The sequence below is a fragment of the Arvicola amphibius genome, chromosome 13 (assembly GCF_903992535.2).
Source record: "Arvicola amphibius chromosome 13, mArvAmp1.2, whole genome shotgun sequence".
NCBI classification, from domain to species: Eukaryota; Metazoa; Chordata; class Mammalia; order Rodentia; family Cricetidae; genus Arvicola; species Arvicola amphibius.
Window position 1 is genome coordinate 70,211,952 of NC_052059.1, and position 23,083 is coordinate 70,235,034.

The window sequence follows — 23,083 nt, forward strand, 5'->3', positions numbered from 1 at the left end:
GCTTTAGTTGCAAAACCCTGCAGCTCTTTTAAGAGGTCCTGCCACAAAATACTTAAACGATGTTGATGAAAAGCTGAATGCATGCTTTTTGGTTTTTAGCCTCAGCAGAAAAAAGTTGTGCTGTTTTGAAATGCCGGCTTTCTGGGCTGTCCTGCCAGGGCAAACTCTGACTCTTTTAAGCAGGCAGTCCTGACTACGGAGCTTTTGATTTGTTATTTAACACTGTTGCAGCTTCCTTTCTGGCAAGGACCTTGAAACACTATAGAGTTGTGGCAATAAAAATGGCTACAGCTGGTACCTCTGCCATGAGGCTAGAAAGCTAAGGAATGGGCTTGATCTAGCCGCCAAAGTCACGGCTTTAGTCCTACCGATATTGTTTGTTAAATTAAAGACTCATGTGGTCAAGCCGGGCAGTGGTGGCGCACGCCTTTAATCCCAGCACTCGGGAGGCAGAGGCAGGCTGATCTCTGTGAGTTCGAGACCAGCCTGGTCTACAAGAGCTAGTTCCAGGACAGGCTCTAAAGCCACAGAGAAACCCTGTCTCAAAAAACAAAAAAAAAAAAAAAAAAAAAAAAGACTCATGTGGTCACAAAAAGAGAGATATACAGTAAAATAAAGATGCAAAGACAAAGAAAACTTCTAAATGGCTTAGAGTGTGTTAAAAATATATGCAGGCTAAAGGTTAAAGTTCTTAAAAGTAAAAAAGAAAAAAAGGAAGTAGTTGGATGTGGTAGTAAACACCTTTAATCCCAACACTTGGGAGGCAGAGGTAGATTGACCTCTGTGACTTCAAGGTGTGGTAGCACACACCTTTAATCCGAATGCCTGGGAGGCAGAGACAGACAGATTTCTGAGTTCAAGGACAGCCTGGTCAATGGAGTTATTCCAGGACAAAGATATACAGAGAACCTGTCTCAAAAAATAAAAGTAAAAATAAACAAAACAGAGGTTAAAATAAAGCCGCATAAAGATGGAAAATACACAGAGAATTTGATACTGTATGCTATTATGCTCTCTTTGAATTGTTTGAATGCTAAAAAGATATTTGTTTATAAATGCTGCTGAACTAATCCAAGATAGATATTTTGAAAGTATCTTGACTTCAGAATTTGGATCTAAGGATATACTTTGGAAAAGAGATTCTTCTTTTGTTTTTACAGAGGATGAGACCCTGTGGATTGCTTCTATTCCAATATGGTATGATAGACCACGACCTCCTGAAAGGTTGCTGTGAATACCCTCAAAAAATTACTTTTCTCAACTGCCGACTGAGAGGAGCCTAGCACACAGGTTACACCATGAAAGATCTGATTAACAGTGCCCCCATTCAGCAGGAAGCAGTTTGGAGAGAAATAACTGTGCCCATACTCCCAAATATTGTTTATAAATGTTCTTTTACATTTAAAGGGGGATATGATATAGATATGAATAATTTGCATTGATATGGATTTTGCTTTAGTGATTTAAATTTAAGGTCAATTTTGTTATATCTGATCTTGATTAAGGTATTGTGATTTTGTAGTTCATTTTAAAAATGTAATGTATAATTAGGAAATATAGGTTGTTAATGAATAATCATCGATAACAGTCAAGCTTGTAGTCATGTTAGCTTTTCTAGATATATAGAGATATAGTTAAGTTAAATAGGCATTCCTAATAACTTTCAAAGACTACAGAATATGGCATTTAAATGTTTTAATAACTTAGGACTATTCATGACAGTGAGACATGTCTGCTCCTGGCAGCACCAATCTACTTCAAGAGGAAGATGGGCATCGAAGAGGCTCCTTATGGAGTTTGATAGCCATTTGGGCAAGAAACTGCTCTTGCCTAGACTGTTGCATAAACTGGACACAGAGAACCTGCAGAGAGAGGACAGCTGAACTTGCCTAAAGGTGAGATGGTCTTTTGGGGTTCCTGATTTATAAAAGAGTCTGCGAGACATTCTGCAGGACACAGCAGAAAGTGACTGAACTGTCTTTGAAATTTCCTGCTTCATGGAAATGTCTGCTGGAAACTATGGGCCTGTAGGCCAAAGATGGATGCCCCAATGGTACAGAGGAACTTTGGGTGGCTGTCCAGGCAGTGAGATGTCTCTGTGATTTCTAGAGTTTTGTAAGTTGCTTACTTCTCATTTACTTAGGTAATATTATATCCTTCTGGGGTCTTTGATGGAGTTAAAGAATAGATAGATAGTTATAGTTGTTTTCCTTTGTTATGATAAAAGATAAAATATATATAAATATTGTAACTGTAATTCTTACTTGGTAACTAGTTTGTTATATGTAATTTTGCTATGTTAAAGTTAAAGCCTTCTTATTTTTTGTTTAAACAGAAAAGGGGGAAATGATGCGGGAGGTCTTCTGTTTGAGTTGATTTCATTGGTTAATAAAGAAAATGCCTAGCTCATTTGATAGGCCAGCCCTTAGGTGGGTGGAGTAGACAGAACAGAATGCTGGAAAGAAGGGAAGTTAGTAAGTCACCATGCCTCTCCTCACTTAGACAGATGCAATTGAGCCAGCCGCCAGGTCAGACATGCTGAATCTTTCCCGGTAAGACACCACTCGTGGTGTTACACAGATTATTAGATATGGGTTAGTCAAGATGTTAGTAAGAGGCTGAAACTAATGGGTCAGGCAGTGTTTAAATGAATACAGTTTGTGTGTTGTTATTTTGGGGCATAAACTAGCTAGGCCATTGGGAGCTGGGCAGTAGGAACGCAGCCCGCAGCTCATAACTACAATTTTCATGATGTGCTTTATGAAACTTCAAATTTCCATATTAAATTAGAACTGCTACAGTGGAGTAACAATTTGGAGCTGTCTCCTAAGTCAAGTCGCACTTATATGGTGAGCAGTCTCTCCGACTGGTCTGCATTGCCATTCTGTTCTTTCAAGGTCACACTTATATGGTGAGCAGTCTCCCCGACTGGTCTGCATGGCCATTCTGTTCTTTACGTTATTGCACTCAAGTACATTTGATTTATTCCAGCTTCCCTGTGGAAGAAGCTCTCCTGAACACTCAGATACTGGGTGCCCTGCCTGGTAGAGCCTAGGAAACTGGTGTAGGGCACACCTGGTGGGGCTAAGGGTAGTCTCTGTTCCAAGACCGGCATGTAAAGAATGCAGCTTTAAAGACGGGTAGTTCAAACCTGGGGTATGGTCTCCAGGAGCTAAAGAAGAACATACTGTGGATTTTCAGACATGGATTTTTAGAGTAAAAGAGCAGTGTTTTGCCAAAGATTTAGGCCTGATAATGCGAGTAGAACAGTCCAGAGCAGCTTACAGGAAGCAAAGACAGACTACCTAGTATCCCCCTGCACTGCCTCTCCCATTCTTTAGCTTTCAGTGTCATGTTGCTTGAGATCTTCTTGTTTTTAGCTGTTGAAACTTTAAAAAAAGTTGCAAACGATTTGGTTATATCAACCCTGGCTTGATTAAGTAACTAAGATATTGTGAAAATATCCAAATATTAGGCTGTATCTGATAACGATAAAGTTATAAAATGGTCAGAATCTAATCAAAGCACGTAAAAGCACTAGAAGGTTAAAATTCAGTATAAAAGCATTTCAAAGAAGATTCCAGTGACATCAGAGACTAAATGATGCATCTTTGAAAAGCAACTGTAGTATCACTTTCAGGGGAAGGCAGTGAGGACCGATGAGCAGGTGCCATTGAGAAGGTAAGAATGTGAGAGGGGGGCATTACAGGGGCCTCTGGCATCTTGGAACCCCAGGATGAGCTACATTGTATGCATCTTGAGCCCACGTTGGGCTTCTCTTATATGAGTGTGTTTCCTGGAGAGGTTCAAAGCATACAAAACACATCCCCAGCAAATTGAAACGTTGGGTTTCTACAGTGACCTTTGGGATCTGGGGTGCTAGGAAGCAGGTGTGATATACTGGAGATGGGTAGGGAAACTGGCCAAAGGACCCTATCTATGTTGGGAGAATATCCAGTTCAAACTTGTTTCTGGCAAGGGTGTTTACCTTCTTCGCCTTTTGTTCAGTTAGATGTCCTGGTAAGGACAGGCAGCTCAGAGGGAATATACGCCATGGAGAGAGACCATCCTGACCACATTTTATGGGTGCCACAAAGTAGATTTTTGTCTTTTGCCAAAGGTTAAGTGAAAGAGCTTACTTAGGAAAGGAACTTAGCACCTATCACTGGAGTCAAAGATGCTTCCAGCCTGTCCTTGTTTCTGCATAACGAACACCACCTCCTCTTGACCTTCCCCCTGTCATTGCCATCCTAATAAAAAGAGAAAATTAGAAAGGTATTAAGATCTTTTAAAGCCCCATTTTCAATTTTATAGAAATTGAACTTATCCTAGTAGATGTGGAAAGTTCCAGAAAGAAATGGAAAGAAGGGACTAACGTTTAGACAACACAAACACTCTCCAAGCTGCTGGCTAGTTGTGTCCTCTTTAATGGATTGCTTCTCCACACTGAGTTCCCTCCTAGACTCACCTGTGTAGAGTTGCAGAATTGGTTGGCTGTCTCTGAGTGGATTTGTCCTGCAGACAGAGAGATGTTTTTCAGAGGCTGAGTCTAGCCTGTGGTACAGGGCTCCTCTCTCTAGTTTAAAAAAGATTTAGCATTCTTTGAAGAGTTTGCCCTAGGCAAATGTCTCTCAGGGCTCTTTGATGCAACTTCTATATCTCGTCATATTTTGCATCAGTTTTCATTGTGTTTCTAGCTCCCATTAAAAGGGGGGAAAACAGAAGCACTGTCTAGAGATTTGAAGCAGAATTCTTCCAATATTCAGAGGGTCACAGTCTGCCAGAGCCTCTATGAATAAATGGATGAAAATGGATAACAGCTGCCAGAAGGGGCTTTAAGCAGCACACTGAACAAGGTGACAGGTTATACAGGGACAGAGTCAGCATTCACAACTGCACCCATGAAGGACCATCCAGAGGTGTGACCAGCATCTGAAACCTCGCCTGTTTTCTTTATTTTCTTTATTTCAGTCTTCAAGTCTTGAACTGTTTCCTTCAACCATTTGATTGTTTTTTCTTTGTTTTCTTGGGTTTCTTTGAGGGATTTATTAATTTGTTCCAATTTTTTGTATGTCTTCTTAATTTCTTAAGGCAGTTTTCATTTCCTCTTTAAAGGTCTCCATTATTTTCATAAAGTTACATTTAAGGTCGTTTTCTTCTGCTTCTTCTGGGTTAGGATGATCAAGTCTTCCTGTTTTGTGTCTGCTGGGTTCTGGTGTTACCATGTTGCTTTTTGGTTGTTGGAGGAATTCTTGTGTCGGTGCCTACCCATCTCTTCTTTCAAATGAGGCCAGCAGTGTCTTTGTGTCTTGGTCCAATCCTTGCTGTGGCTGTCTGAGTGTTTGGGAGTTTTTCTTGTTTTGCTCTGTACTGTCAATGTCTGTCTCAGAAAGTCTCTGAGGTCTCTATCTCTATAAACCTGCTCTCTTGGTCTTCTCTTCTGGTTTGCTCTCTTGGTGCTCTCACTTAATACCCTCTGTGTTGTAGCAAACTCTTGGTCCCTTTAAGTCCACTCAATTTGGAGTAAACTGTTTCATAGTTCCACCCAGGTTTCAAGAGGTTAGGTGGGATTGGGGCTGAGGTGTGGCTAGTAGTTTGGATTTCTGCTGAGTGGGGATAAGTTTGGTTTTGGGGGGAGGCTAGCCACAGGAAACTCCCTTCTGGCTGCCTAGAAAAGTCAAGGGAGTTGAGGGAGGGGACAGGGTTTTTGTCTCACAGGGGAGGTCCTAGAGAGTAGGGCATCCTGCCATGTGTCTGTTCACTCACCCTCAGTATTAGAGCATGCTGTATTTCAAAGTTAAGGTTGCAATCTCCATTTCTCTTATTCTGCCATTCCCTGTAACCTTGCACCTCCTCCCAAGTAGCCCCTGCTAATTCCTGTCAGACTGGGCTCTGACAGAAATGTATAAAATTCTGAAAGAATTAATGAAAACATTTAAAGTAGATTAGAGCAAAAAAAAAAAACCAAGATTTTAATTGGATGATTCTTAGCATTCAGTTTACTAACCTTATTGTTACAACTCACAATGCAATTTTTTTTTACTATACTAATGAAACCATAAAATCAAATCTAAGCTTTGAACATTTTCAACATCTCAAAAAAGAAACACACGCTGTCTAACAGGCTACTTCATTTCTCTATCCTTTTGGCCCCTGGAAACCATTTACAGATTTGCCTGTTTTGGATATTTTATATACATGGAGTTCTACAAAACATCTTCCAATTCAAGAGTGCTGTTCTACCTGCTCACAACCTTATATCCCTGGTGTGCAGTACAATGCTTCCATGTCCACACAAGCTGATGTCATGGAAACTGTAAAGGCTTTGGAACACTTCCTTATTTAGAGGCTAGTGGGTTTATGGTCCATTTATTAAATTGCTAAATGAGTGATACTAATAACATGAAATGTATTGAGTCATGAAACTTTTAATAATGCACCTGGGCATTCATTGATGGCAAGTTCAACTAGAGCCATTCAATGATCACTTCAAGATCTTGTGTTTGATGGATAAAAACCCCAGTTTGCAAGCCTGAGATATGCCCAGTTCAGAATTCTGTGTTCTGAGATTTCATATCTTAGATGTCTAAAGTGAAAGAGAACTGAATCATTAATGGAACAATGGAATAGATGGTTTCTGTTGTCAGTTTGGGAAAATTTATTTTAAACAGGTAAGATTGGTAGATCTTATATGTAAAGATGTACTAATTGCTTATTGCTTTGTGCTTTATGGAGAGTTTAACAGAGCCACTGGATTGATTGATTACAAGTCTTTCTATCTTTTTCCTACTTCATCTTAGAAAGAATTTGTTGTTATTTATTTAAAATGGATGTTGATAAGGGCTTAAAGGAGATAAAGTCATCTTCTAGGGACTGATCTCTTGTGAGGGTGAACAGAGTGGCGGTATTTCTATCCTTCCCTACATCACCATTTTTAAGGCTATTGCAAGCATTGCAATAAAGGTAATGCTGTTAGTCAGAGTTCTCCAGAGAGACAGAGACAGAGAGACATGCACACACTTCACACTTCATACACACACACACACACACAGAGAGAAAGAGAAAAAGAGAGAGAGAGAGAGAGAGAGAGAGAGAGAGAGAGAGAGAGAGAGAGAGAGGAGAGAGAACCCAAGATGGAAACTTTCCTTCTGCCTAGAAACTCAGTCTTGTATGGCTTTCTGACGAGAGGCTAAGGCCTGTCCACATAGTTAAGGACTAATGCTTCTCCAGAGCTTACTGATGTAAGTTTTAATCATGCATAAATATATCATCACAGCAATAGCTAGCTCACTAACCAGATATCTAGGTTCCATGGCACAGCCAAATTGATTCATAATGCTGTCATAGTAATTAAAGTGTTAATTTTTCCTACTTTCTTAATGAGAATAAAGTGAAGCAACTTGCCCGAGTATATCCTTTAAATAAATCAATTCACAAAAGGTCTTCACTTGGTGTTTATAAAGTCATGTGGACAACAGAAGAACCTAAGATTAGCTAGACTTGATTTGACACAGATTCCTTAACAACTCACATTTTCCTAGAACAAAATTTTAAACTTAATGATAGTATCAAGTATGTCATATATTTATATTACCTAGAATAAACAGTTTTCTTGTTTTCTAAAATGTGCAGAATGTCTTACCTTTGAGTGACAAATCTGGAAGTATTAATGTAGTTCTAGTGGTGGTCATGCTTAGTCACTGCTTGAAGTGATACTGTAAAAGTGAGGTTTAATGCTCCTTTTCTTGGCCAGAAAAAAGAAAAAAGCATTTGAAAGGATAACTCAAAATTTTTAGAGTAGGAAAAATCTTTAAAAATAACCCTTAGGACCAATATTGCAATGATATAATTATTCACACAGAAGACCAGTTACCTAAATCAGGGTGAGTTATTTATTTAAAATATTTTACTGTTTGTGTTTTACTTCTTGTAGGAATTATGAGAGAAGTGAAAGAAAGAACATAATACCACTATAAGAATCAGCCAGATCATTCTGGACAGCTGGAGAGCATTGGTACGTGTCAGCGCTCTTCATTAATGCTCCTTGCCATCCCTGTGTGGGTCTGAACCTGACTATACTGTGACGGCACTGAACAGGATTCTTTTCCAGGTATTTATTTGATACATTGTACGTATGTGATTTAGAAGCTTAACAGGAGTACTTTTAACTTAAATTTATTTTAATCCCCTTTCTTTATTCACAATCTATCATTTTTTAATGTGCTGCTTTATATAAAGGTGTCAGAATACAAATGTGCTCACATCCATGCACACATGTGCATGCCTTTACACACACACACACACACACACACACACTTCACTTTCCCTCTATACGTTAATGTACACACAAACACACATACACATACATGCACACTCTTCACTTTCCATACATGCATGAATATACACACACCACACACACACAGACACACCATCCACACACACACACACACACAGATTATCCTAGACTTTTCAAGATACTTGAGGCTATGGTTGGTTGCCTTTTCTATTCTGCTGTAGCACTTGCTTCTCTTTCTTCTGGTTCCTGAAAGACTCAGCAGACTGTGGGACTTAGGGTAGAGAGGGATCAACACCCTCTCTTCCCTTTGCTTCTTCCTGTTTGAATCTCTAGCACAGTTCCTAGAAAAGAGTAATGGAATGAATGTTGAGCTTGACAAAAGCTTCCAAAGAGGAAACCTGCTTACTACCATGTGGTCACCTGGTTTTTGCTTGTTTGTCCCATCCCCAGAGGAAAACGCTCCTCTGTGCTCTGATGGGCAGCTCAAAAACCAGCTTTGGGATGTTCCAGAGAAGATGCAGAGTACTACCTGAGCTTGGTGGCTGCCCGGGTCTTTCTTTGGACCTCACCAGGACTGCACCCATACATGTGGGATGTGAAATCAAGGCATGTCTCTGTGTGCAGAGTGGGAGGCAGTCCTGTCTTTCTCTGAGTGCAATTTTCTTTCTCAGAGGCTTGGTTCAACTGTGTTGGTTGGCCACCAGGCAGGTGATCTCATTGTACGGTAAAAAGTAGAGTCTTAAAAATAAAATGTGATGTAGCTTATTTTAAATACAAAAAAAAAAGAAAGAAAAAGAAAAAAAGAATAAGTGCAATCTGGTAAAATGGCCAAGAATAAATTTAACGTAGTTGTCTGCAGCAAACTGCCAAACAGGGAGACTATGTCTGGTGGGCGATGGGATGGAGTTTTAATCCTGACATGAAGAAATCAGGCCAAAACTTTCCTGAAACCTACTGCACTCTATTTTACTAGGAATGGGAAGCTGTTAAAAGCTTAAGGTGTCTCTGTGAGTACTTCCATGACTCTTTTTACCTCCTGACATTCTATTGTGTAGGACATTTTCTCACACTGGATTCATTCAAGCAAGGTCTTGGCAGCCCAGCATTTTATAGATACACCTGAAGGCTACTGTGATGGACACGGAGGCTTCTCTTTGCCAAAGGAGCCCCGTGTAAATGTGTCTTCACCGAGGTGGCCCTGCAATGTTCAAATAGAAACATACAGCAGAGGACAGGCAAACACAGTTTGGGTTTCTCTGATACAATGACAGACACCAGTAGGCGTAAATTGGGTGGGAGTGTGGAAGCAAAGAGTTAATCCCCGGCAGTGCAGTAACCTCTACAGAGGAGTCGTCAACAAAAGGGGAAAGTTGAGCAGGTGAGCTGGCAGCTGGCTTCCACTACCTCACTATGCATATCTTGGCACATTCCCCATGCCCAGTGGGGAATGTGGGGGTTCTGCCCCTCTACTTCTCCTGCTCCATTATAGAATACAGGTCTACTGTTGTGCAGGCCATCGTGTTCCACAAAGTCTGGTCTTGTCACTGGTTTTTTTTTTTTGTAATATTAATTTTTTCCTAGGTAAGAAATATTTAATGAGTTTTTTGGTGACAGGTTACTTTTTTGCATGGACAGAAAAACGAATTATTTTCATTTCTTGAAATGGTGTGTGGTTAGAGCCTATTGTTCCTTAGATAAGGCCACTGCGTGCTTTCCTGCTTACTTCTCATTTAGTGTGTTTTAAGCAGCATGGCACTGTTTTTTTAGCATGCAGGTTTTGAAAAGTTTGATCCCTCCTCCTCAGACTACAGTGCTAAGATTACAGGTGTGTCAACATCTGGACAATAATTTTCTTTATTTAAAAGGCCTATTACTAAGTCAGTAAAGGAGGAATTCTTTCCTTCCACCTTCCCTCTTTCTTTTTCCATTTTTGCTGACATAGGAACTTGTGTATGTTAAGAGAATACTTGACCTCAGGGCTACACTGCAACCTTAAACAGGCATTTTTTTTAAGAAAAAAAAAAGTTTCTTTTCATTTATTCTTTGTATCTTTCACGTCATGCATCTTGATTCCATTCATTTCGTCGTTCCTTTATATCTGCCCTCTGCCTTTGCAAACCCTCCCCTAAATAAAATAAAATTTAAGAAAAAAAGAAAAGAAAAATAGGAAAAACATCAGTCTTTTCATGGAAGCTGTAGTGTGACACAGTGGGTCATGAAGTAAACCCTTTTTTCCATATATTTTTACTTGCAAGTGTTTATTAAAAAGAGTCATGGATCTGGTTCAAGGTCCCTGGTCTCTGCCACACTATCAATGCTGTGCCCTCACTGGGAGTCCTCTTGGATATTCTGTTGTGATGTGTTGTGGAAATCCTGCAGCTTTGAGTCTGCAGGACCCACCCCTTCATGTGCTTCAGCAGATCACATTTGGGGTGGATGTTACCTTGGTTCTGGGCCTGGGTAGTTGCAGAGTTGTTCAGCCACCAGCTCTCCCCTGTCCTCACCACCAGGGTGAGCTCGCCTGTATTGTCTTGACAAGTTTACCCCTTGCAGTGATAAGCAAGAGGTAAGGCTAGTTCTTCTGCTTTCATGCCCTCAGGTTTGGCTATCCAACACCTACACACACCTTCAGGTCCAACTCTACTGTGCTGCCCAGGCAAGGTGCAAGACCCATTTTGTCTAGTGCTGTGGCTGGTAAGGGGAAGGGTTGGCTTTCTCGCCAACCACGGGTGATAGGGACAATGGGGTGGGTTGGGGCACATCTTTCCTTTGCTCTCACCACCACCTGGCAGATGGGGCTGCTCTCTCTCTCTCTCTCTCTCTCTCTCTCTCTCTCTCTCTCTCTCTCTCTCTCTCTCTCTCTCTCTCTCTCTCTCTCTCTGTGGTGTGTGTGTATGGTGTGTGTGTGGTGTGGTGTGTGTGTGTGGGTGGGTGAGTGGTGTGTGGGTGGTGTGGGTGTGGTCAGTTTTCCCATTCTCACACCCTCAGAGCCAGCTCACCAGTGCCTCTGCAAAGGGCCAGCCCTATTGTGTTGCCCAGGGTAGCTGCAGGGCCTGCTTTCTGAGTATTGCCCCTGTCTGTTGCAGGGGTAAAGGGGGCATCTCTCTCCTGCCCACAAAGAGGCTTTTTTGTTTGTTTTTGAGACAGGGTTTCTCTGTGAAATAGTTTTAGTTGTCTTAGAACTCACTCTCTAGACCAGACTGGTCTCCAACTCATAGAGATCCACCTGTCTCTGCCTCCCAAGTGCTGGGATTAAAAGCGTGCACCACCACTGCCCAAATGATGAGGCATTTCTTAACATTTTTTTACTCAATAATTTGAATTTACTACTTCTTATTTCACATCCTTATTTTTCAAGGTACTAAGTCTAAGTGTTCCTGTGTTGGAAAGTTCTCATAGGTTGATAATATAATTTAGAGGTAGAGTGCTTGCCTAGCTGCATAGGTTAAGGAGGTTCAGTTGCCAGTATCATTAAAAAAAAAAAAACTCAAACCAAGTCAAAATGGCCATGTGGCTTTGTGTTTTAGTGATGACAGAGATGATGGCCAGCACAAGCAAATTTCTTTATGAAAGATACAATTGTAGCTACATATTTTTGCACTTGCCTGTAACTCCAGTTCTTATGGGACTGACATGGGAAGGCTGTAGATTCAAGGCTACCCTGGGCTACAAAAGGAGTTCTAGACCAGACTGAGCAGTATAGGGAGACTGTTTCGCAAAGCAAGACAAACAATGATGCAATCATGTCATAATTCCTTAGACACAGACAAGGCAACTCTATGAAGTCATTGTGTTTTGTATACTTCTCTCCATACATTTTTTTAACATTCTATTTTTAAAACATGACCAGTATGTAAATACTTTTAGAATATAACATAAGAATTAATAAAATTCTTCCTATTCTTTTCAATGCCATGCTTATAGAAGCAAACAATATTAAAATTAATGCATATTCTTCAGCATCTACTATTTTAGAAATACATGCAAATAGAAATAAATAATATATATGTTTGCATTTAAAAAATACATACATGTACATATATGCATACATGAATGTCTCTTAATTCCTTCCTTTGTCCCTTCCTTCCTTCTTTCCTTCTTTCTTTCCTTCCTTCTTTCCTTCCTTCCTTCCTTTCTTCCCCTCTCCTATTTCTCAAGATTCATAATATGTTCATAATAGATTCTTTTCACTTAATATGCTATTGACTTTTCTTTGAAATTAGTTGTTTGTGATTGTGACTTTACATTGGAATCACCAAGGAGAGATGAGTTAATTGTTTGAGGTGAGCCTGGACATTAAAATTTATAAAAATAATTTAAGTAGCTCTGATCTGTAGCCATGTTGAAAATCACTGCCTTAGGTTACTACGCATAAACAAATTCATTAATGGTTCCACTCTATTGCACATTGTGTCTGTACTAAAAATTATTTATTATAGGGATCATCAGTTAAGAGCTGCTCTTCCATAGGACCAGAGTTCAATTCCTAGCACCCACATGGCCACTCCCAATTGTCAGTAACTTCAGTTCCAGGAGATCTGACATTCTTTGCTGGTCACCACCAACACAGGCACAGGCATACATTCAGGCAAAACATTCATACCCCTAAAATAATAATATAAAACTCAAGACACTTTAGAAACATCATTTATTTCTGTATTGATAACTATTGTTTGTTTCAAATACCCTGTTTTGCTAAAAAGTATCCCTTTTAAAATTAATTTTACATCTTGGTCACAGTTTCCTTCCCTTTTTTCCTCCCAGACCCTCCCCCACATCCCTCTGTTCCCACCCCCGAGTCCACTCTGTTTCTGTTCAGGAAAGGGCAGGTCTCTTATGGGTATCAACAAATCATGGCATATCAAGTTGCAGTAAGACTAAGCAGCTCTCCATGTATTAAGGCTGGGCAAGGCATTCCAGTATGAGGAGTAGGATTCCAAAAGCCAGTGAGAGTCAGAGACAGCCCCTGCTCCCACTGTTAGGAGTCCCACAGGGGGAGCAAGCTATTCAACTGTCACATACATGAAGAGACCATACGTTGTCCCTTGAAGGCCCCCTGGTTGTGGGCTCACTCTTTGTGAGCCCTTATGAGACTAGGTGAGTTGATTCTGTGTGTTTTCTTGTGATGCCCTTGGCCCCTCTTGCTCCTACCAAACAAATATTTCAATAAACATGTATCTTTAGTTACTAATTGCCAGTTTCCTTAGTCCCATGAAATACAGTCTTAAAAAAAAGAAAAGAAAGAAGAAAGAAATGCAGTCTTGAAAATGGGATTCTTTGTTCTAGAAGAATAGACATTAAAATTCTCATTGGTATTGCCAACTTATCTCCCACAAAAGGTTTTAAGAATATTGACTTTGGGTACCACCATGTAAAGAATAACCAGGTTTTCTTGCTTTTATCGATGTGACAAAAACAAATGTATTTGGCTTTAGTCTTTAACTTCCACTGAAGTTGAGCGACTTTCACTTAGACGTACTTACTTCTCATTTGTGATTCCTTTCCTGTGATCTTTGTGTTTATATTCTTTGCTCATTTTCAACTTGATCCCTTGTCTTTTACTATCAAATTTTAAGGTTTTTTAAATAAGAGAATAGTCTCCTCTTCTGTCATATGTGTTCTCTCATTTTCCCATCTTCTCTTTGTCTTTTGCTAGCTTATATAGCAGTACCATCTACCAAGATGTTGAGGGAATTTTCTGTCGAGCGCCACCCCTCTGTGCTGTCTCAACAGTTGTCATCCTCATTCCTGGGCTGGATGCAAGTCTAGTCATGCTTCACTGCATTCATTCAGACTCCCCCACCCAATCACATGACTGTTAGGTTGCTTCAAATAGTGCTAGGCTAAATATCCCCCACCTTTAGCTTTTCCTGCAGTTTGGACACTGTAAGAGATTACCTTACCATAAGTGAAATATTTGGATCAAAGTTTCATTTCTTTGGTGATTTGGGCTGATTATCCTATAGTTTATGGTTGTCTAACCAGTGGGAACAATTAGGAGCAATGTGATAGTATTTGTACGTAATATTTCCTGACAGAAAAGTCATAATATAGAATCTAAAGAATCATAATTGTGGCGAATTATTGTGAGGGAATGATTGGATTCACAATGTCTAAGAAGTTATTTTAGTACAAATAAAATGGTTTTGGAAACCTACAGTGTACAAGGCATCTGAAAAGTGCTGTAAGCGGTAAATCATGTGGTTATTACTTTCTAAAAAATTAGTTTTGTACAATCTAATTATGTTATTTTCCCCCTTCATTTTCCTCCTTCCATTCCCTTCCATATACCATCCCTGCTCCCTCTCAAATTCATGGCCTCATTTTCTTTAATTATTATCATATATATAATATATATATATATACTATTTATATACAAATATATACATGTATAAGTATGTAAATGCAACCTGCTCAGCCTATTGAATGTTAAGTGTTACTTGTGTATATAGTTTCAGGGTTAACCACTTATTACCAGATAACCAAATTGGGGGCTCAGCCCTGGGGATGACAATCCACTCTCAGTGTTCCTTAGTTGCCTGTAGTTCTTTGTTTAGGGCTGGGTCCTGTAAGCCCCCTTCCTTGTTAGTTAGTCTATTGGTATTGTACTTTTCAGGTCTTGTTTAGGTAGCCATATTGAAGTGTCATGGGTGAAGCTTCCCTGTAATTTCTAGGTGACACTATCTTCTAACAGGTTTTTCTGGTCCTCTGGTCCTTACAATCTTTCTATTACTTCTGTACTTTTAAAGAAAAGTTTAGCTAATGAGAATAAAACCAAATTTCCTACTTTCAGTATAATAAAATAATTATGAAAGAGACACAGGCTTTTATTTAATCGGGAGAGTTTTCCTAAAGTCAGTGCTTTGGAATACTAAAAAAGAAACCAAGTAAAAAATGAATAGTATTTTAATGGTCATAAATGGACCTCATATTGGACAAAATAAAAGACTGTTAAGTTTTTGAAGGTCACTTATCTTAATAGCAAAAGTCAAATAATGAGTAATTTTAGTTGGAGTTTTACAATTTTAGAATTCTAATCTGATACTATTGGCGGATTATTCTAAATAATAATAATATTTACCTGAAAATAGCCATGTAAATAAAAGTAAGGATTTTGGATAACATACCTATTCATGCTAAGCCTCACAAGAAAACAGTCATTTCAATCATTTTATTCCTATGTTACTCAGGATAATTCACCCCACCCAGATCCTCTGGAACACTCATTAGATGGGCGCTCTAAACCAAACAAGAGTGACTGAGTTTGTCTTCCTGGGCCTCACTGACAGCTGGGTGTTGGAGATTCTGTTTTTCATACCATTTACAGTCACTTACATACTAACTCTCCTGGGGAACATTGTCATTGTTGTTACCATAGTCTTTAGCCCACGTCTCCACACTCCCATGTACTTCTTTCTGAGCAATCTGTCCTTCATTGATATCTGCCACTCATCTGTCACTGTGCCCAAGATGCTGGAGGGGTTGCTTTTGGAGAGGAAGAGCATTTCCTTCGACAACTGCATTGCACAGCTTTTCTTCCTACATCTGTTTGCTTGTGCTGAGATTTTTCTGCTGACAATCATGGCATATGACCGTTATGTGGCTATATGCATTCCTTTGCGCTACCCCGATGTGATGAACATGAAGGTCTGTGTACAGCTTGTCTTTGCACTGTGGGCAGGGGGCACAGTTCATTCGCTTGTGCAGACCGTCCTGACTATTCGTCTCCCCTACTGTGGCCCGAACATTATCGACAGCTACTTCTGTGATGTGCCTCCTGTCATCAAGCTGGCCTGCACAGATAAGTACCTCACAGGGATTCTGATCGTGTCCAACAGTGGAACCATCTCCCTCACCTGCTTCCTAGCCTTGGTCACTTCCTACACTGTGATCCTGTTTTCTCTTCGAAAACAGTCAGCCGAAGGTCGTCGGAAAGCCCTGTCCACATGTTCCTCCCACTTCATGGTGGTTGCCCTGTTCTTTGGGCCATGTATCTTCCTCTACACTCGCCCAGACTCCAGCTTTTCTATTGACAAGGTGGTCTCTGTCTTCTACACAGTGGTCACCCCTTTGTTGAATCCTCTCATTTACACCTTGAGGAATGAGGAGGTGAAAAATGCAATGAAACAACTCAGGCAGAGACAAATTTGCTCGTGAAATCATGTGTGCGGGGAGCATTGTGATGACAGCAACAGTTGTGCCTGCACCCTTATTATTTATTTATTTATTTGTTTGTTTATTTGTTTATTATTTGTTTTTTGAAACAATGCTTCTCAGTCACTTTGGAGCCTGTCCTGGAACTAGCTCTTGTATACCGTGTTGGCCTCGAACTCACAGAGCTCCACCTGCCTCTGCCTTTTGAGTACTGAACCCTTAATGTGGAAGTAACAAGTAGTTCTTAAACACTGAGACATCTCTACAGTCCTGAAAATTTATTTTCCTAACAAAACACCCAGATTAAGAGTTAAACATTTTGATAAAATTTTATTTATTTATTTATTTATTTATTTATTTATTTATTTATTGTGGTTGATCCTGTCACACTGGACTTTGTCTACCTCAAAGTTGCAAAGATTTTTGGTTGCTTTACCTTACAAATTGTATAGTTTTATCATTACATTCTAGGTATATGATCTCTTTGGTGTTTTGCTTTTGTAGGAAGTAAGTTTTAAGATTAATTTTATTCATCCACTGACTTGATTTGGCACAATTTGAGATGACTATTCTATTATTAAATTACTTATGTTGAAAATGACTTTCAAGTGTGGATTTGTAGTTCTTTACTTTGCTATATTGGCTTACAAGCCTATACTTACAAATGAGCACACTGTTTTGGCTATTTTAGTTTTCTAGTGGGCTTAAAGAGATAACATGTGAGTCTTACCTCATTGTTATTGCTCAAAATTGTTATGTATTTTCATGGGCGTAGTGGGAAAAGTCTGTCTACAGAGGGGAATGCTGGAATTTAGACTGGGTTACATCACATCCATATGCAACATGGGAGAGAGCTAAACTGACCAATGTTCAATCTCAGTATATTAACATGAATGAGCCTATTACTTACTTATATTTTATTTTATATTTATTACTTTTGTTCATTGTTTATATCTTTCATATCATACGTCTCTACCCCGTTTATTTTCTGTACCTTCATATCTACCCTTGAAACATCCCCCAAATAAAATAAAATTTAATAGAAGAATAGAATATTACTCATATATCTATCTTTTATTTTTCTTATCAATCCAGTTGTTCATGAAGATCTGTTTTGATTCCCTTTTCTAGGTATTGTGAGTTGAGCCTTGATGAACACGGATATGCTAGAGTACAATATAAAGTCTTTTGAGTACACACCTAAGAGTTGTAGAGAAGAATCATTTGTAAATCCCATTTCTAGTTATTTTGGAAAGATTTATTTATTTTTACATAAGTAAAAATATACTTATGTATATTTTATATGTAAAAGTATGTATATCTACCATGAGTGCTGGGAGCTTGTGGAGGCCAGAAGAGATTGTTGGATCCCTTTGAGCTGGAATTGCAGATAGTCCTGAGCTACCATGTACATGCTGCTAACTGAATCCGGTCTTCCACAAGAGTAATAAATGTTCTTGAAAAGGAGAAGAAAGAAATTCTCAGAGGGAAATGCAACTGGGAAAGATACCAGGAGGATCAACCCCATCTGTTTTGAAGACGTGGAATGCGAATGGCCTCTAGAAATTAGGAAAGGAACCTGAGCTTTCAGAAAACATGACATCCTGCTGACATCGGCTGCTAGGCCAGGGTGGTGTGTGTTGAATGTCTGAACCATAGAACAGCAAAGCAATGTTTAAGGTGTAGAGAGCACTAGGTTGTAGGAGTTGGTTATAGCACCAGTACAAACATTAATGCCGGCACTTACCATAAGAACACAAACAACATTCTGGGTAACATTTCCAGTAACGTTTTAAAGTTTGTTTGGGAAAAGTCAACCAATAAAAACAGTTAAGGGGGGAGCTTATTTTTGAACAATTTCAGAGTCTGACTTCTTGAACTTGTTGATCTATTATAGAATAGACTCAATGATGCATTTGAGATATAAGAACAGAAGTTTGAGGCACATATGAAGGATTTTGCTTATTTTGAAAGGAATTTAGAATCCAGTTCTATTAACTGACATTCCTTTAACTTGTAGAAATGATGCCCAAGTGTTTTCTGCAGAATTAGAGAACAGACAGTGTGGTGCATCATGTATGTGATGCATAGGTTCATCACAGATGTACATGGTGCAGAGTGAAGGGCTGAGCAAATGCAACAAAAAAGCAAAATAAAAATGATTGAAATGATAGGGCAAAGATGCTGTCTGTTGGGGCTGGAGAGATGGCTCAGCGGTTAAGAGCATTGCCTGCTCTTCCAAAGGTCCTGAGTTCAATTCCCAGCAACCACATGGTGGCTCACAACCATCTGTAATGAGGCCTGGTACCCTCTTCAGGCATGCACGTAGACAGAATATTGTATACATAATAAATAAATAAATAAATAAAAAAAGATGCTGTCTGTTTAAGTCAACCAGAAGCTTTCCAAAAAGTATTAAAGTGTGAAAACTTTTACTCTCTAGTGGATGAAAATGTACAAAATATTGTCCATCTGTTAATCCTCTTATAAAACTCAAGTCAGAAGTTTTGTGTAAAATGCAGTGATGAAAAAAAGTCTAGATATCACTTCTGAACTCATGTTTAAGGATTTCGAAAATAATAATTCAAATTATACCTTACATTGCATACATTTATATTCACTGATATTCAGAGGCACTGGTATCTATTATGTAGAAAGAAGTCTCTAATTTGTATCCATGGTGGTTATAACTTCTTGGAACTTGGTTATAGCTGTCTTTCCCATCAGAGATCTTTGTGCCTGCCATTACTCTCCCTGGAAGTGTTTGCTGCTTCTCTTTCCCATGGTTGTTTCCTTTTCATGTTTCACACCTAAACTAAAATATGACTTCCTCAAAGAGGTTTCTCTGGACTGCACAGTTTAGGGTCCCCCTCCCCTGCATGGTCATGCTGCTCTAATCTTTGACAGCATTTGTTGTGTCTATAACTATATTTAGTTGCTCAGAATTTGCTTTTTGTTTGTACCAGACTGTAGGAGTATCTATATAATAGTTCTACTTGTAACTATAAATCCAGCACAAAATTTGGAGCTCAGAAAGTATTTGTAAAATATGAAACAATAAAATATTTCCGTTTTATTACCTGGATGGCAGATTTGGATGAACTCTCAAGAGGTTTAGTAACCTCAGTGGTTCACAGTCTTTCTCTTTGTCACTGGTCATGCTCAAATATCCTCTGTTTCATTTACCTGAATTGCGAAAGTCATTTAGGCAAACACCAGAATGAATACGTAGATGAGGGCAGTCCAGAAATCTGAAGTGTTGTTTAGATTGCTGGTTAATTGAAAAGGAGGAGCAGCAATATGAGATAATGAATTCAAGTTGGTATTTTCTCCCAGTTCTTGGAGCAATAGTGGGTTGATGGATTTGATTTGTAATCAGTCTTGTGACCTTTTTTGTGAAATAGGGAACTAAACCCAGGGCCTGCTATGAGCATTCTGTCCTAAGCTACATTTGGGCCCTCTGAGTCCTGCCTTTGTGACTTTGTAGCAAGGTGGCTTTCAGCATGCTATTTGCTCAGTGTGAGCTTTTGTCCTTTTGTAGTTAGACTAACATGTAGTCTACTCTGTTGAGGGAGTTAAGTGAGCATGCAGTGCCTGTGACAATTTCTAGAAAGTGGAAGATGTTACCAATCACAGCTGTTACTGTGATTGTTAGATATGGGGCCAGAAGAAAATGTTACAGGTCGTTGTCTGGTAAATACAACATAAAGCTGTTTCTTTGATTTGGTTCACCAAGAATCCTAAGGGTTTAGTATTTTCACTTTTATTTCTTTCTTCCTGATTACCTTGTTCAAGGCGTTCTTCATGTCCTCATTCCTAAGGGTGTAGATTATAGGGTTCAGCAGAGGAGTCACAGCTGTGAAAAACACAGACACAACCTTGTCTTCTGGAAGGCTGGTCGATGGGCGTGAGTAGATGAAGATACAGTGTCCCAGGAACAGTGTGACCACGGTGAGGTGGGCTGCACAGGTAGACAGTGCTCTCCTCTTGCCGTCAGAGATCTGTTGCCTCAGACTCACAAGAATGACTGCGTAGGACACTACAAGAACCACAAAACATACCACAGAGATCAGCCCACTGTTGGAGACAATGAGAATCTCAATGATGTGGGTGTCAGTGCAAGCAAGTTTGATCACCTGAGGTACATCACAGAAGAAGTTGTCAATCTCATCAGGACCACAATATGGCAGATTGATGGTGAGTGAGGTGAGAGAGATGGAGTGGATGGTCCCCCCTGTCCACAGGGCCCCTGCTAGTAGCATACACACCTTCCAGTTCATTATAGTCATATACTGCAAGGGTTTACAAATGGCCACATACCGATCATAGGCCATGACAGTAAGCAGGAAGATCTCTGTGCAAGCAAAGAGGTGGAGGAAGAACATCTGCACCACACAGGCGTCAAAAGGGATGAGCTTTTCTTCTGAGAAGGTGTCTCTCAGCATCTTTGGTACAGTGACAGTGGAGTGGCAGACATCAATAAAGGACAGATTGCTGAGGAAGAAATACATGGGTGTATGGAGCCGGCGGTCGTATATGATGGTTATGACAATGAGAATGTTACCAACCAGTGTCAGGACATAGAAAATGAGGAACATGAAAAACACAGCCATCTGTACCTTTGGATTTACAGATAAGCCTCTAAGCCGAAAAGACATCACTGAAGTTTGGTTGATGGTCTTTTCCATTCTTTAAACTCTCTGAAAATTTAAAGAAAAACATGTGAAACAAGTGTAACAAGTGTAACAATTAACATTTGCGTCAACCATTTGGTCACTTAATTTTTTGGTCATTTATGACTTTATCTAGAACTTGTGGGTCAAGTATCTTCTGTTTATTTTCTGTTTCCTCCCTCTCTCCACAGTGCTGAGAATTTGATGGCAGCTCACATACATTATGTGGTTCTTTACCTCTGAGCTATGCACCCTGTCTGTTTCTTAAAAAGAAACCGTCTTTCAGCTTCTTCACTAGATGCTAAACCCATGTTAAACCCACATTATGGAATAATGCAGTCGTGAACCTCGATTAACTAGGAAATTAAAAACCACCCTGAAGAAGGGTGAAGAGCTCAAACAAGGTGTTTCTCTATTACTGTAGCAATTTATCAGTGTTTAGATTTCCAGTATTAGAGACAGAGTCTCAAATAGCCTAGGCTTGCTATGCAGCTCAGGATGTCCTTGAACTTTTGGTCCTTCTGCCTCCAGTTCCCTAGTGCTAAATTTGCTGGTGTGTGCCACCACAGCCCAGATTACGGGTTAAGGTTCTCCATACTCTACACTTGGCTTTTGGATACGCTTTCTGTTGTTGTTCCACTGATTGCACTTTTCACTAGCCCAGACCACTTCTCTCCTGGTGGCTTTTCCTGGGTGAGGAGAGCTTAATTTCCATGATGTCAGTTTCAGGAGGCTGCAACTGTTCACCATGCCACTGGACAATTGTTAATCTGTCTGTGATGTTCGTTGACGATTTCTTTAGAGAAGGGTGCACAAAACCCTAGAACCTGCCCTTAACCTGGAGGTCCATGCTTAGCAACATCTGTGTTGCTAGGCAACATCTCCAGCTCCTCAGATTCTCATTTTGCTGCCTGACTTACTGTTCTACAAGTAAATTCCAAGATGTTTTATTTTTAGTTCATATTAGCTTTCCTCTGATCCATGTATCACTGATATTTTAAAAGATTTTATGTGTATGTATGTATATATCTATCTTTTATACCTGTCTATCATCTATCTATCTATCTATCTATCTATCTATCTATCTATCTATATCTATCATCTATCTATCTATCATCTATCTATCTATCTTCTATTTATCTATCTATCTATCATCTATCTATCTATCTATCTATCTATCTATCATCTCTCTCTCTTTCTCTCTCTATCTACCCTCTATCTATCTATTACATGTGCATGGTGTTTTGCCAGCACATGTTTATGTGTATCCCGTTACAAGCCTGGTAGCCCTGGAAGACACAGTGGGCTTCGGATTCTTATGATACTGGAGTTACAGGTGGTTTGAGCTGCCATGTGGGTACTAGCAAGAGAACTACTTGGGTTCTCTGCAAGAGCAGCTAGTGCTCTTATTTGCTGAAACCACCCCACTTCTATTTTTATAACAATTGCATGTTCTATATAAGAGTCACTGGATTTTAGTTCTTGAAGGGAGCTGAGAATTTGCATTTTTTTTAAATGTTGCAAATGTCAAAAATGAGGCCCACAGAGGAAAGCACTAGGCTCAGGGTTACACAGAATTGGAGCCACAGCTAGGTCTAGAGTTCAGGTCTCCTACCAGGCTTCATCCACTTTTCTATCACTCTGAATTTCTGTGGTGGGGAAGTTTAGCAGAGGTGTCTTTATGACCTCTTTCCTCTCCTAGGTGTCCTGAGTCAGCTTGGGGTGTGATCTTTACAGAGTCCTGTTTCTCAGGCTTGCCCCCTCATGTCATCTTTGCCACAGCTTTCTAGTGGTGGGTCACCCTGGTAACCTGTCTGTCTTTGTCCCCCACGTCCCCTCATCCTGTGCTGTCTGCCTTATAACTTTCTTTAGGATCAGACACTACTGGATAAACGAGTCTTCCCCATACTGCTTATGGGAAACTTCACCTCTGATCTCAGCAATTTCTAATATTCCCTGT

General features: G+C 39.7%; 2 protein-coding genes across 2 annotated transcripts; one reads left to right on the top strand and one right to left on the bottom strand.

The window, feature by feature from the left end:
- The first annotated feature begins 15,526 nt into the window (after positions 1-15,526).
- On the top strand, positions 15,527-16,453 carry LOC119800379 (olfactory receptor 1509). The gene has a single exon (XM_038310546.1). The coding sequence runs from the start codon at positions 15,527-15,529 to the stop codon at positions 16,451-16,453; it is 927 nt and encodes a 308-aa protein (XP_038166474.1).
- Positions 16,454-20,190: 3,737 nt separating this feature from the next.
- On the bottom strand, positions 20,191-21,138 carry LOC119800440 (olfactory receptor 4E1). Its single transcript, XM_038310622.1, has one exon. The coding sequence runs from the start codon at positions 21,136-21,138 to the stop codon at positions 20,191-20,193; it is 948 nt and encodes a 315-aa protein (XP_038166550.1).
- Positions 21,139-23,083: the final 1,945 nt, after the last annotated feature.